Genomic DNA, 15000 nt, shown 5'->3' with positions numbered 1-15000 from the left:
CCGAGAATCTCAAAGAATCCCCGTCTTATAGTTCATTTTCTGGTCGTAGTATATTATTTAGGTGCCAATGAATGGCAGAAAAGAAAAAAAAGAAACCAAAATAATTCAAACAAATATTTGTATCATTTCACATTTAATCAGTACGTGTTCCAACAGAAAATTCACATAGGCGCCGGGTAAACATCTCATTATCTGATGGTACAGTGTTTTCTGTTTGAACTAGCATAGCGAGTCAACAGTGTCTATTTGCCATGCTATAGGTTAGATTTATGGATTTTGTCTCCCATCATAATGGTGTAACATAACAAGCATATTGCTAGAATTGATCTCTTATTTACAGGGGTTTCATTTTAGACATTGTAGTTATGCAATCAAAGCGTTCTTAATTTCAAATCTATTGTCACACATATAACATCATATTTATTCATTGTTCTTTAATTAAATTTGATCAATTTAGTTGAAAGTCTATCACGAATAGGACACAACTCTCCTTCATCCTCTTCACAGATTAATACAAAGTCCGTTTGCCTTGGAGTCGTACGGGAGTGCTCTACCTATCTATCAGTTGCTTTGTGAGATTCTATATATCCTTTGATGATCTATTAAGTTATGCTGATAACAATGGAACATGAACAATGTGATTTTGAAATATTTAGGAAAGGCTAATCTTTAGCTGTTAAAAGTAGTACATTTCCCCTAAATTTGCCATGTAAAATGAGATTCTAAGCGCTTTATAATACATCCCTCCCACCCATCCCATCCAGCAATACGAGTTTTATATTAACACTCAAGCAGAGGGTCAGATATCAAAACTGCGTTTCATGGATACGGTGGTGCCTGTCAAGTGCTCTTTTATGAAGGTGCCCATACACAACACACAATATCGGCCATTTCCTTCTGCCATTGACCTTAGTCGAGTTGGGTAATGGTGCGTGTGAATTGTCTGTCAATTTATTAATTCGAATATTGGGGATAGCTTGAGCAACTTGATTCATCAAATTGACCTGTTTCACTATTTTTATCAGATTAAAAATAGTTTTTATTTAGAACATATTATTTTTTTGTGTGTGTATGTGAAGTGATTTATGAATTTGTGTCCTTATGCTCCTCCAGTATTCTTTTAATATTTTTTTTTTAAATACGCCTTTCGCAAGGGAACCATAGGGAACCATAAGATCGCGTCGCCTAGGTTGTCTGATGTCAACAGGAATCACCCGTGTTGTCCAAGTGAGCAAATTGGGGTTTAATCTTGCCCAAGGAAAAAATACAAAAGTGCCTGAAGTACCTCGGTACCTTCCGGCTCACATCGCATTGCCGTACCACTTCGCCCCACTCGACCACTTCGCCCCACCATTCTTATAATTATTGTTATTCTTATGCTTATTGTTATTCTTTTAATATTCATTTTAAAAATACATCTTCCACGAAGTCGATGTATATAGAGTCTTGTGTTCATCATATATTCACTAACATAATATTGATGGATTACAACTGGTCTCTCTGGTGAGATTTAGTTTGACTTCAGACTGTCAACATTAGGACAGGAAAATGCTTACATATTCTGTTCTTCTTTAACCAAAGTTAAGCAATCGTTGCTTTTCGTCAGGCAAATCAGTGCTTTGCAAGTACTGGCGAAAATACATGGATTCTCTATGTATTTTATGACAAGTCTCTCTTCTCCTGGGCTGAGATTTCACTTTACAACAATGTTTTATTTCATGCCCCATAAACCCCCGAAACAAAAAAGAGCATATTATCAAAAGAGGAATCGCCAATTCGATGTATTGATTTATTTCAATTGAATACAGCTGCACTGAATTATGTAAACTAAAACAATTATAGAGAAACACGCACACACTATTAGATAGTTGGTAGACATAATTGTAATAATGATAATGTAAATTAAAAAAAAAAACCGAATTAAAAATCCAAAGGAAAAAATGCATAAGGATAAGACTAGAATATCAAAGGCGTCAGCTTCAAGCAGTGCAGCACCGCAACTTAAGCGATGGCGAGATTTAACAAACCCATCCCTTTAGCTTATATATACACCGCAATATCTACTAAACGTGCTCAACGCACTTTACAATGGGTCTCTAGCCAACAGCTACACTTAACATGGGTTAAGGTCTGAAAGAGAGAAAGCTGTTAACGGCCAGGAACTAATTCTACTCCTGAATACGGTGAGAGAATGTGAGTAAAGAGCCTTTTTCGAGGACTCAGAGCGGGACCTGAACCCAGGACTTTCTCATGGTCACACAGCACGGCGGGAATCGATCTTAGTACTTTCTGGGAACGAAGCAATACCATAACGCTACACTAAGCTTCAGGTCCAGAGTTCAAATTAAGTTATGAGCGGCACACAACTGTCCTTTGAAAGGCTATTTCTTTACTCACATTCATTAAGGTGTAAAATGGGTACCTGGCTGAAAAGTGTTATTATGTCGGGAAGAACTTGTAATATTGCCTAACAGGCGCCATGTCTTGTCCTACATGTTAAGTATTGCTGTTGGCAAGGGACCCCTTGTAAAGCGTTTTGAGCACGTTTAGTAAGTATTGCTCTATATAAATGCTCGAGTTCTTTTTTTGTCTTTTCCACAAGTTTTTTCCTGTCTCAATTGTGAACTAAGGCTATGATATTCTTTTAGATCCTTGTTGTGATCCTTCACAGAGTCAATGTTCTTTATCTTCTTCTTCAGACATGTATCTATTCAATGTGTTACCCACCTGCCTCCTTCCTTCTATTTCTACTATTCCGTTTCAATCTTGATTAAAAGATCCTATACGCCTCCTTTGATTTTTAAGGGAATCTTCTCTTTTGTTTTTTTAACTCGACAAGAATGTCCCCAAAAGGCCCCTCCACTAGTCCATTCATTCCTCAATTTATTCATCTCTCCATGCATCTGTTGACTATTCCTTCCCTCTCCCTACCCCAAATTATCTCATTATTCGTTAAAACCCCATGAATATAGCTTCATTAATCAACTGTCCCAGCTTTGTCACGTCCATTAGGTAAGGGGCAGTTTGGATCTTTTCTAAAAAATGTGATTACCTATAGTGGGCGGTTTTAATCATTCTGTATCATCAATATAGGATTAAAAACAATATTTTTGGTGAAAAAAAATACAATATCTGTGTTGACACCCGTTTTGTGTGCTGATTCTGGGGTCTGGCATCTAAAAGTATAACAATCTTGTGGCAAATTTTCTGAAAAATTTAATTTAATATAGGATAACTTCCATTTTCTTCCCTTTTGTCGATTTTGTAGCATTGTGTGTCATATAGAGATATTTAAGCTTTAGCTTATGAGATTTGTATTAGAACATTACAAAGTTGCAAATCAAAAATGTATGACAAAATTGATGATAAAGATTCATAATTTGGATTATAAGACAAAATGCACATTCCCTATCAAAATAATCTCTCTATGGTGACTTAATACATTATCTCTGTGATAACTGTGGGAATCTTCAGACAATTTCATGGGATAGATTCAGGGAAATATTTGACGCAGTATCCCACAACCCTAGAAAAATAACGTTATTGAGAAAATAGCAAAATAGCTTTCCGTTTTTCACACTTTTCTTACTTGCTAGATACTTATACCTTTTACGACCGTGCTTTTTTGTGTGTGTATGCCTTTATAGTATATGTTGAGAAGTTGGACTTCAATAATATTATTTCCAAGATAATAAAATATATATAATTTTCCACCAAAATCTCAATATCAATTTTATAAAGGATTTTCCTAATAATTAGACCCGAACCTCCCCTTGAACAAATTTATAGACCCAATTATTCTTCAGAAAATTCATCCATCGATCTAACCGCTCACATCCATCTTCGTCTAATTTGCTATCTCATACTTCCTAATCTTGAAGCCATTATCGATCGTCCTTACATCCGCTCACGCAACACACCATCACACACACGCACTCACATACAATTGCATACATGCATGCATACACACACGCATAGTATCAGACATAAACACGCAAATGCAAAGGTCTACGATAGTTCTGTGCAATAAGAGTTACTAAATAACATTTGCTGAAAGAGAATAATTAATATCGAATGGTGTCATGAACTAGCCTTTACGTGATAGGTCAAGGATGATATCTTTTGTGAAAGACATATAAATATATTATATTATACAATGAATAAGGGGGTCAGGATTGCTCAATTGTTAGAAAATTTGATACGTACCCAAAGGGATTGAGATGAAATCCGCGTAAAATCAATGTTTATTCAGCCCCATCTCTCCATCGAGCATTGACTGATAGCCGAGCCTATGAAGTATGGGGAAAAGTAATTTGCGAAAGATTAGCGATTTATCCAAAGGGTAGCAAGTATTTATGACTGTCCGTTTGATCATAAGGAAACTGGGATTATTTGAGAACTCATATTATAATACCTCGAGCTATCAATGACTTCTAACAAATAAATAGGAGATCATAGAATATAATATGCATTTAAGCATCACAAAGTAAGTTGCTCCATGCCAATGCGATTAAAATGACCCCGTCTTTACCCCAGCATGTCAAATGGACATACGTTTCATGTCACCAAGGAAGCACCATTTTTTATTAGCATTTCACACTCTTATTGACTGGTTCTTGCAGGGAGCTCCTTCGCACCGTAGTCCTGTTGAGTTGCCTTTTATTTATTCATCATTTCTTTGGGGATTTTCTTCACCTTCAAACGAATGAGACATATTAACATTGAGTACGTTTCGGGATGTCCCCAAAGGTCAATTGGTAGAACACTAGCTTCACACATGAATGATCATAAACATTACATGGATATCGATTTAAATGCGGCTATGCGGTCTTGTGGTATGACACTCGCCTTTGTATCGGAAGATCCTGGGTTTGAGTCCCTCTCTAAGCCGTGCATAGTTGAGTCCTTAGAATAAGCTCTTCACTCACATTCTCTCACTGTACTCAAGTGTAAAATGATTACATGGTCGTTAACAGTGTTGTCTTTGTATACACAAAATAAAACGTAATATCGCCTAACATGTTATGTGTCACTGTTGGCTAGGGACCCGTGAAAGGAGCATTGGGCACGTTTAGTGAATATTGCGCTATATAAATACTCAATATTGTTTTAATGGATACAACAAAGGTAAAGAGGTGCAGTAATAACTATTGGCAATACGGAATGATAGTTGGTGTTCTAATAAAACTATTTATTTTTCCTACTGCAAACTGTGCGTGTCGTTCCCTTGATAAAATGATGAACCAATGTTCTCAAAGCTTTACTTTTGGTTATATTACTGTGGATTCAGATTAATATCACGTGGATATGTTAAAAAAGAACATTTTTGTCGTTATTAAAACAAAATACACGAATGTGATCCCTGAATACTCATCGGCACGTTTTGATGGTCTTACTTCGGTCAAATTCACGGCTGCGATTCACTTGCGCAGTTTGAAGCGCAAATGATCATTTTTTAGATGCTGATCTACACTTGCACAGGCTTTTTATAGCAGGTCTGCTTACACTTGTGCAGAATTTTTAAACAGTGAGGTGATTCATGTTGATGCCTCATGTCGCATACATGTGTATAGTGTTGTTACTTTTTTGTTGTTGCCTTTTCCCGGGAATATTTTACTTTGTTTTGTTTTTTTATTTATTTATTCTTTTTTTTTTTGTAGGGGATTTTTTTCTTTTCTTGAAAGGGGGGGGGGGGGAGGTATTTTTAGAAAAAAAATCGTTATTGGTCAATTAGAACAATTATATTATTGGAATATGTCTGACGTTTACAAGCACTAACAAGTAGTTTAACAAAAAATACTAAATTGCATTTGCGATAGTTTGCAAGTGGTCATATGCATATGACATGCTATGTTCGTGCTATGTAATACTTACCAAATGTCAACTGAATAAAAAAGACTGGCAAGCGTAATCCAGATATTAAAAAAAAATCTGCTTAAGTAAAAACCATTGTCCTAAGAAAAACCAAAAACTGTGCAAGTGAGTAAAGGCTTGGCTTATTTGTGACATCATTCTGCGCAAGTGAATTGCGCCCAAATGCCCAGGTCTGTCTGAGCTCCACTTTTTATTGATGAATTACGATCTTTTTGTTTGAAACAATTATGAAAAAGATCATATCAGAGATAGTTGAAAAGGATATAATCGTTGTGTGTGTGTGTGTGTGTGTGTATTTCTGTGTGTGCTTGTGTATGTGTCTGTCTGTCAGTGTGTGTGTGTCTGTCTGTCAGTGTGTGTGTGCGTGTGTGTGTGTGGTTATGGTGCAATTTTGGAAAGATTGTAAAATTGAATTTTGCTCGAATCCTCTTCTAACATGCTTATAAAGAATAGTTATCAAGTCTCTATATTTCTAAGTCAAGAAGTTTCCTAACTGGACTGATATGTGTACTCAAGTTGATAGTTTAAACGACTTTTGTATGTTATCTGTCGGATATCATTTTCTGTAAATTTTGAGAAAATATGTAATATCAGTGTTTGCATATTTTTTCCACCCTGTTAATTTTGAATACCGATTCGTAATAATTTATAAATATAAGCTTGTCACAGTAAATAATGCTGGTATAACTGGTATAAATTTTGTTTATTCCGAGTACACCGAGTTCAACTTTCTATTTTATTTTAAAAGAGTGACGTTTGTGTTCATGTTTATTTGTTTTTAAAAAATGTCCCTTGCTCTATACAACACATCATCTCGACGTCTTTATCATTTAATCGTTTAGATTCTTGTCATTGTCCCATTAACACTTCATAATATTGGGCAAAAAGAGTAAAGGTCGGCCAAGAAAAACATATTTGAATAGTTTGAACAGCTGAGTGACAAATAAAGAGAAGAATAATATTAGTTTTCTGATGTTATCTGATCAGAGAGATGAATGCCATACCATGATCACCGATGTCTGGCACAGACTTGGTACTTGAAGAATATTGGACTAAACGTTGGTATGATATGCGTATGGTTTCAAAGGACTGACTTTGAATCTTTTAATGACCTAGAAATTTTAGCAATAATTCAGTTAATGGTCATCTATATAGATTTTTATATATCATTTTGACTTATCAGCTAAAATGTTAATTTAGTTATTTAAAAGGCTCTATCTGGAAACATTACCATGAACTTCATATCTTTCATTTTTGGTTATTTTTTCAGGTACAAAAATGGCATGAAACAACATAGATTGACGAAATTTGAGAAGCTTTATATTTTTTTCCATCGCACCACCAAAAATCAGTTGCCGAACAAGTTGAACAAAGAGGCTAAATAATACTTCCATTCTTTACATTCCTTGTACTGGAGATATTTTCTTCTTTCTTCTAGAAATTGCTTGATATTTATAAAGCAATAAAATGGCAGTGTTTCGGCAATTCACCATGCGCATCAGCCGATTAGTATCACTCAAGTCTGTGGTTATTGCTGGGTTGTTAAGCATCGCTTTTACTGTGTGGGGATTCAGGGGAACGCAGGTTGGAACAGCGAACACTTTCAGAGCAAATGAGCAAATCCAGCAGGCATTGATAAAAATGGCATTAAACAATATAAGTGTTCATGCTCATGATAAACATGGCTTAGATGAAAAGCCAACCCCATGTACACAGCCGGCTCTAGATGTTAATGATCCGGTTATGATGAAATTCTTTGAAAAGTGGCCTCCGATTCAATGCAAAGGACCTGCAGATTTAGTTTTCGTTGAAAACGGAACTGTTCGGTTTTCACCAGTTAAAACTCCAAATCACTTTTGTGACATGCACCCACTTATTCGAGGACCAGGAGATTACAAATTTTCATACGGACCTCCGGTTAAAAATGTCCAGGACAAGGCACCACTAGTGTCAGACTTTTTCAAGATAACCTGTACATCTAATGGCAAACCTGTTTATGAAAATGTGCACGCTGGTGTCCACGTCAATCAAACGATTAAAAATCGTCTTAAGAACACCAAACCTCCGGCAAACGGTCTCGGCCTTTCAGTTGTCATGTTGGGATTTGACTCGATGTCTCGGATGTCCTGGTTACGACGAATGCCCAAGACTCGTGACTATTTTGTCAACACATTAGGGGCCGTAGAGCTGGAAGGATACAACATCATGGGAGATGGTACGCCCGCTGCTCTATTCCCTATATTGACGGGAAAACATGAGCAAGAACTCCCTGAGGCGCGGAGAGGATTTAAAGGCGCCAAAACTGTCGACGGCTTCCCGTGGATTTGGAAAGACTTTCAAAAAAATGGCTATGTCACTTCCTGGGGTGATGCAGAAATCCATATAGCCCCTTTCAACTATCGCCTACTGGGATTTGAGCATTCCCCTGCAGATTTCTTCTTACGCCCATTCTTCCTTGCTGTAAATCCTTACTACAAGAAATATACGAAAGGTTGCCACGGGTCTGTTCCTAAACATCAAGTCTGGTTTAACTTTGCAAGGGATATTATGCACATGTATAAGGACGACCCTAAATTCATCTTCCATTTCTATGCTACCCTGAGCCATGGCAACAACAATCCAATTACGCAGGTAGGGCCTTGTTTTATGTCAACTCACTCATCACCATTGTCATCATTTAACGTTGCATGTTTTGTTTAATATTTATTTATGTATTCTTCTAACAGAAAATGAAGCATCGGCACGTTAGGAAGTCCTTATTTTTTTTTACAAACAATGAAATTGAAGATTAATGAAATATCAGTATTACTTGATTGGAACATTGTTTAATTTGTCCATCATTTTTTAAACAGTTTTGTATACATCCAGATAAAGCGCAAAAATATGCTTAAATTGAATATTATCACCCTGGCTTTGTCCATGTGGCATGAGATCTCAGCTTAGGCCTCATAATTTCTTTAAAAGCGTGATTAATATCTATCATCAAATACTGTTGTTTGTGTACATAGCAATGTTCTCTTATTTGCAGGTCTGATAAACCAAATCATTATGGGCTCATTGTTGTAATGGAAATCTAAAAAAAAATAACGGACAATATTGTCCATTACAACAATGTTAAACAAGGCCAATATGTGGGTTATGATGTCAGACCTGCAAATATGTACAGGTCGGTACATAGAAAATGATGAAAATGTTGCTGCTTTAAGATCGAAAAAACATAGGTAATTCAATTGAAGCTTCAATTGAATAAACGAAAACAGATAATGCGGACGTTTCGGGTTTTCCATTTGTCAACAAAACACGATAAATGAAATACTACAGACCTACGTGCGTTTATTTATGTACACGTTGTTACAGACGAATGAGAGATGTGAGAATGGCGTTGTTAAGGTGGATAAACAAAATAATGATTGGACAGGAATTAGTGTGTTTCATGATAAGGAAGAACATACTAAAAAAGAGTAATAACTTACATATTTATAAAATGTGTGCAATTGATTAAATAGAAAGAATGGGAGGGAGGGGAATATGTGTCGTTCAGGATAGAAAGTAAAATTAAATAAAGTGTTGACTCTAGTTAGACAATTAATACAATGGAAATGGAAATAACGTTTTACAAAATATAAGGGATAGTGGTATTAGCAGCAGCAGAAACAGCAGTAATAGTCGGAATAGTATTTTAGGAGTAGTAGTAGTAGTAGTAGTAGTAGTAGTAGTAGTAGTAGTAGTAGTAGTAGTAGTAGTAGTAGTAGTAGTAGTAGTAGTGATACTCGTGTACAATTTGATGAATAGGCGATGGATTGCCGAGGGAGTCGGAGGAGCAAGAGATAAAGAGAGTATAATAATTAAATGTGGTCCAGTCTCGAGTTCACGCCGTGAGGTAACTGGGTGTTAGGTTTAAATATGAGTTCTGCCCCTCTGTATTTTCTATGGTGTTTAGTGGTGTGGCAGAACTGAAGGACGCGATTTGGATGTTAAGCAATCCTCGATGACTGGAACCATTGAAGTGGCGGGCGCGACAGTTTTGTCCTGATCGATGTTGTCCAAACCTGTCGCTTAATCTCTTACCAGTTTCTCCCACGTAAAACCTGTTGCCACGTCCGCAGATGATTGCGTAAATCAAATTGCAATCAATACTGATTAAGACGTGTCAGATGCCCAACACTTTACCCGGGAATTTGATCGAATTTCTTACATCCACAAGGCTCCGGTTTACGTTGGCTACCGGTCAAATGCAAAGATTCCATTCCAATTTGGAAGCTACTCAGATTAAGGCGAATATGTCAGGAGGTTGAGTACGTAACGGGTTTGAGGAACAAAATGCTTCTTGATTTCTCCCGTCGATATCATAAATACATTTCAAGATAAGCTGTCGACAAAGCTCAATACATGCCCGTGGTGGCTGCCACCATACCAGTTGACAACGAAAACCGCAAAATAGACAAATCTATCCTCGTCATCACAAGTCACCCACACAACAAGGAAGTCATCAAAATTCTTCAGAAGAAGAATGTGTGAGGTAGCGTTTAGATTGATGAAAGACAAAATCTCAACGAAACAGTTGTTTTGAACAGTGCGGGAAGCAAACACGTTTATTATCGATAAAGGGAAGCGACCGTTGAAATAATCGTGGCATGATAAGCAGATAGAGTAAGGGAAATAACTTAATGTTTCTTGAGCATGAATTAATATCTGGATTATTTCCCTCGATTGCTTCACTAACGTGTGGAAACTAATGAATTCTATACCATAATCTAGATATTGAAAGGGATAAAATGTTTGAATGGAACTGTCGATATCCTGAATAAATATTAAGACAAGCGGTCAACAATGCCCTATTATGTTATTAAGTATTGGTTGAAACTTATTCGCCCAGGAAGTAATGATTGCTCATTCACTCATGCAGTATACAAAGAACTTGTGCAATTGAATATTAATGAACCAAACACAACAACTTGGGTAAGCCTGGTGAAGCAGTTGCTGGATAGGAGTGGAATGGGCCATTATTGGGTTAAACAAAATGTGAAAAATGAAAATTACTTTCTGGCGGTTTTAAAACAACGCTTGGAGGACATGTTTCTACAAGAGTGGCACGCTGAGATGTCGATGACGACGTCTGGACGGCTGTATAAACACATTAAAGACACCTTTGAGTTAGAACCATATATGAAACTGTGTAATAAATCTTACAGAGTTGCCATCTCAAACATCAGATTGAGTTCTCATTTGTTTTATATAGAAAGGGGTAGATGGGGCACAAGAAAAGTAGATAGAAATGATCGTAAATGTCCTACTTGTGACGTAATAGAAGACGAATACCATTGTCTAATTGAATGTTCGAGGTATACGCATGAGAGAAGAAATTGCCTGCCGGAAAAACTGAAAAATAGACCAAGTATGTTTGAATTTATCAAATTTTTGAAATGCAGAGATAGTAATCAGCAAGGTGATTTAGGTAGACTTTGCTTTAAGGTACAGATCGAACACAAGAAATATTTACAAGTATAATTGTGGTTTCCACGGCAAGGAAAACTTATTAAAATTGATGACAGAGGGAATAATGCGATTGTTTGTTTGTTTTCATTTGTTTTTGTCTGTTTAGTAACTGCAGTTCTGATACTAAGATGTGGTATATTATACAAAATATGACATGTTATATAAGTATGTGTGTGTGTGTGTGTGTGTGTGTGTATTTGTGTGAGAAAGTGGGGTGGGGGGGGGGGGGGGGATTGGGCATTGATATTAAATATTGTATTATAGTTTACCATGATAAAGATTAGTTGCGATTGCACAATTGGTTTATTGTTATTATTATTGTTATTATTATTATTATTATTAATATTACTATTATTATTTTTGTTGCTGTTGTTGTTGTTGTTATTATCAGCATTGATATCATAATCAGTGTATATAACCATATATATATATATATATATATTTTTTTTTTTTTTTCTTTCCTTTCTTGGTTCTTCTGTTTTGATGTGATTTGTAAAAGAAGTGTTGTATTTCACTCGTTAGGACCCTTTGCTTGTATCTTTGACTTCTAAGCGATTTCAATCTAAGTACACGGAGGGGTGCTCTTGGTGCCCTATCCGCACCATTTACCTTTGCCTTATTTATCCTCAGGTGCCTTTGAGAAAAGTATACTTTTAGACTACCTTATACATTTTCTGTTCTTTCAATGCGTCACAAACGCCGTAAAATTCTTAAAAACACAGAAACCAACCCTTGACATGGAATAATTGAAGTACGCAAGCTTGTTTCGCTCTAGATTATATCAGTAAGGAAAATTACTTAAATGTTTGTGATATTCTAAAGGATTCAATTATTTGTCTTTGGGAATTAATTCTGTAATTCTACCAAACAATACGTTAAACTAATATGTTTGTAACTTCTAGGCAATGTTCGCAAAATCCCATTCTTCTATAACTTTAATCAACGATAGAAATGTGTTAAATAAGTGGTGGGCTATTGATTATGTTGGAATTTCCCCGAAGATAAAGATCACCCAGACCAAAGCATTTTGGATCACCTAGTATTACTAAAAGTCAATAACTTTATTATCCAAAACAGAATTACCATGATATAATCCCTATCTTCTTAATTGTCAACGAATGGGATATACGCGTGGTCCCCATTTACAAATACAATACTAGATATTATTGCTGCGGCGCTTCTGTTATTTTCACAATTATTATTATTATTATTATTATTATTATTATTATTATTATATTATTATTATTATTATTATTATTATTATTATTATTATTATTACTATTATTGTAAGTATTGGTGGTATTACAATGTTGTATTTTTATGATTATTTATGGTATCATTTTATGCTTTGGTTTCATGTACCTTTTTTTTCTCACTTTCATGTCTGTTGTCATCAAATTGTATGGATTATTGATTAAAATAAAAGTTATTTTTGTTTGTCTTATTTTGACTATGGAACTGATACTTATCATAGCAGACCTGCCTACTTGAAATAGGAAAATGTAATAAGTAGTTTTCAGGGTAAATAACATCGTAGACATTTTAACTACCCTTAAAAACCACCAGTTTGTCCTTATAATGCGTGGGGAAAAATATTAACTCTATGTGATAGCTCTGGCACCAGAACTTCGTTTTCAAGAAATGACATTTAATTAAAAAACCTTTATTATATCCAGCCCGGGATTTAGCCGTAGTACTACGGGAATTTTCGTGGTAGTGAGGAGGTCTGTTGTGATGGGTATCAATAATTTTTTATTTTTAAAAAAAAATTTTAAATGAGAAAAACTGATTGGAAATGTAAAAGTGATGGTAATAGTGGTAGTGATAATGGTAATGGTGGGGTGGTAACGGTGATGATTGGGGTGTAAGGATGATGGTAATATTATTATTGTTATTATTATTGATATTCTTGTTGTTTGTTGTTGTTGTTGTTCTTCTTCTTCTTCTTCTTCTTTTCTTCTTCTTCTTCTTCTCTCTTCTTCTTCTTCTTCTTCTTCTTCTTATTATTATTAATTATTATTATTATTATTATTATTATTATTATATTATTACTATTATTATTATTATTATCATTATTATTATTATTTATTATTGTTATTATCATTATTATTATTATTATTATTATTATTATTTATTATTATTATATTATTATTATTTTTATTATTATTATTGAACGTATTGATGTTATTACGATTGTTGTATTTTTGTGTGGTGTATCAGTTTATTTTTGGTTCCATTTACCTTTTTTTTTCTTTTTTTTTCCACTTCATGTATGTTGGCATCAAATTGTTGATTTATTGGCGAAAGCCTAAGATTGAATAAACTTTGAAACTTTGTTCCTATACGCCGTTTATGTTCACGCTTTCACGTTAGTGGGGATGCTTGAGGCATATCAGGGGCAAAGGAGTAATTAATTCCGGTTGACCACTACTAGACCATCCTGGTTACCGTGTCTATAAACGGCGCCTTGAACGGCCCGTCCTGTTACGTGACGGATAGTGCCGAGCGGTACCGGTACTGAGTACCGGTACTGAGTACCGGTAATACCGGTAACAGTCTTACCGATAATTTATCGACACTAAGCAGCCCAGTCTCGATACTCCAACACTCCACTATTCTGCTGTTTGCACGTAAGAATGTGCATATTATCGTTACTATTTTTTTTTTTACGATTGAGACAACGCTATTACCAGCCAGGTCATCATTTACAACAGAGTGCGTTGAGAAAATGTGAGTATACAATGCTTTTCGAAGGACTCAACTGTACAACGCCCATAGTAGGACTCGAACCCGAGACCTACCGGTCCTAATGCGAGCGTCATATCACTAGATCACAAATCTAGCACATTAACCTTACAGTTGATAATTCAAATTTAATTTTCGCTTCACGTTACTGACGAAAACAATGCACATTTTCCCCTTTCATATATTTTGATATCATCTTTATTTTCCACAGGCTGACGAAGACCTTTACAATACGCTTGTTTCTTTGGAAAAGGGTGGGCATTTAGAAAATACACTTTTCGTCCTCTTTGCGGACCACGGTGCTCGATTCTCAACTGTCAGAGGGACTCTCTCTGGAAAACTAGAGGAAAGAATGCCATATTTTGCTCTTCGCTTTCCAAAATCATTCCAGGAGAAACGAGCAGACCTAATGGCTAACTTGAGAATCAACAGCAAGAGACTGACTTCACCCATGGACATTCACGAAACCCTCAAAGACATGCTTCGATTTGACGGAGGCGGTATGGGTGACATTAAGAAACGAGGAATTAGTTTGTTCAAGGAAATTCCCAAGGAGAGAACATGTGGGCATGCCGACATCGCTCCACACTGGTGTTCATGTTTAGCATGGAAACCCGTGGAGCCTGACAACAAGGATGGAAAGAGAGCTCTTGCTAAAGCTATTGACACCATCAATGGATTCACCTCACTCTATCGCCAAGACTGTGCTGAGCTGAAGATTTCGAATGTCACTGCTGCCAATACTCTCAAGACCAGTGATTCTGTGCTAAGATTTAAGCAAACCACCGGGGATAGAGGACTGAATCCAATCATGTCGGATAAATCTATGAAACTGAATAAAGTTGTTTTCCAACTAACTTTTTACACCACTCCAGGTAACGGGCA

General features: G+C 35.9%; 1 protein-coding gene across 6 annotated transcripts in view; it reads left to right on the top strand.

Moving 5' to 3' along the window:
• The window catches only part of LOC144958488 (uncharacterized), a 115927-nt gene that overhangs the window by 100065 nt on the left and 862 nt on the right, over positions 1–15000 (top strand). For all 6 annotated transcript variants that reach the window (XM_078890485.1, XM_078890476.1, XM_078890501.1 and 3 more), the window contains 2 exons: positions 7145–8505; positions 14327–15000. The exon at positions 14327–15000 is cut by the window's right edge and continues 862 nt beyond it. In XM_078890485.1, the coding sequence (XP_078746611.1) occupies positions 7342–8505; positions 14327–15000 (1838 nt within the window). In that variant the 5' untranslated portion in view covers positions 7145–7341. The remainder of the gene's footprint in view (positions 1–7144; positions 8506–14326) is intronic.

Source organism: Berghia stephanieae, chromosome 1 (genome assembly GCF_034508935.2).
Source record: "Berghia stephanieae isolate SIO BIC M18660-M18661 chromosome 1, UCSD_Bste_1.3, whole genome shotgun sequence".
NCBI classification, from domain to species: Eukaryota; Metazoa; Mollusca; class Gastropoda; order Nudibranchia; family Aeolidiidae; genus Berghia; species Berghia stephanieae.
Note: the sequence above shows the minus strand (reverse complement) of the source record. Positions and strands in the feature narration are given on the sequence as shown.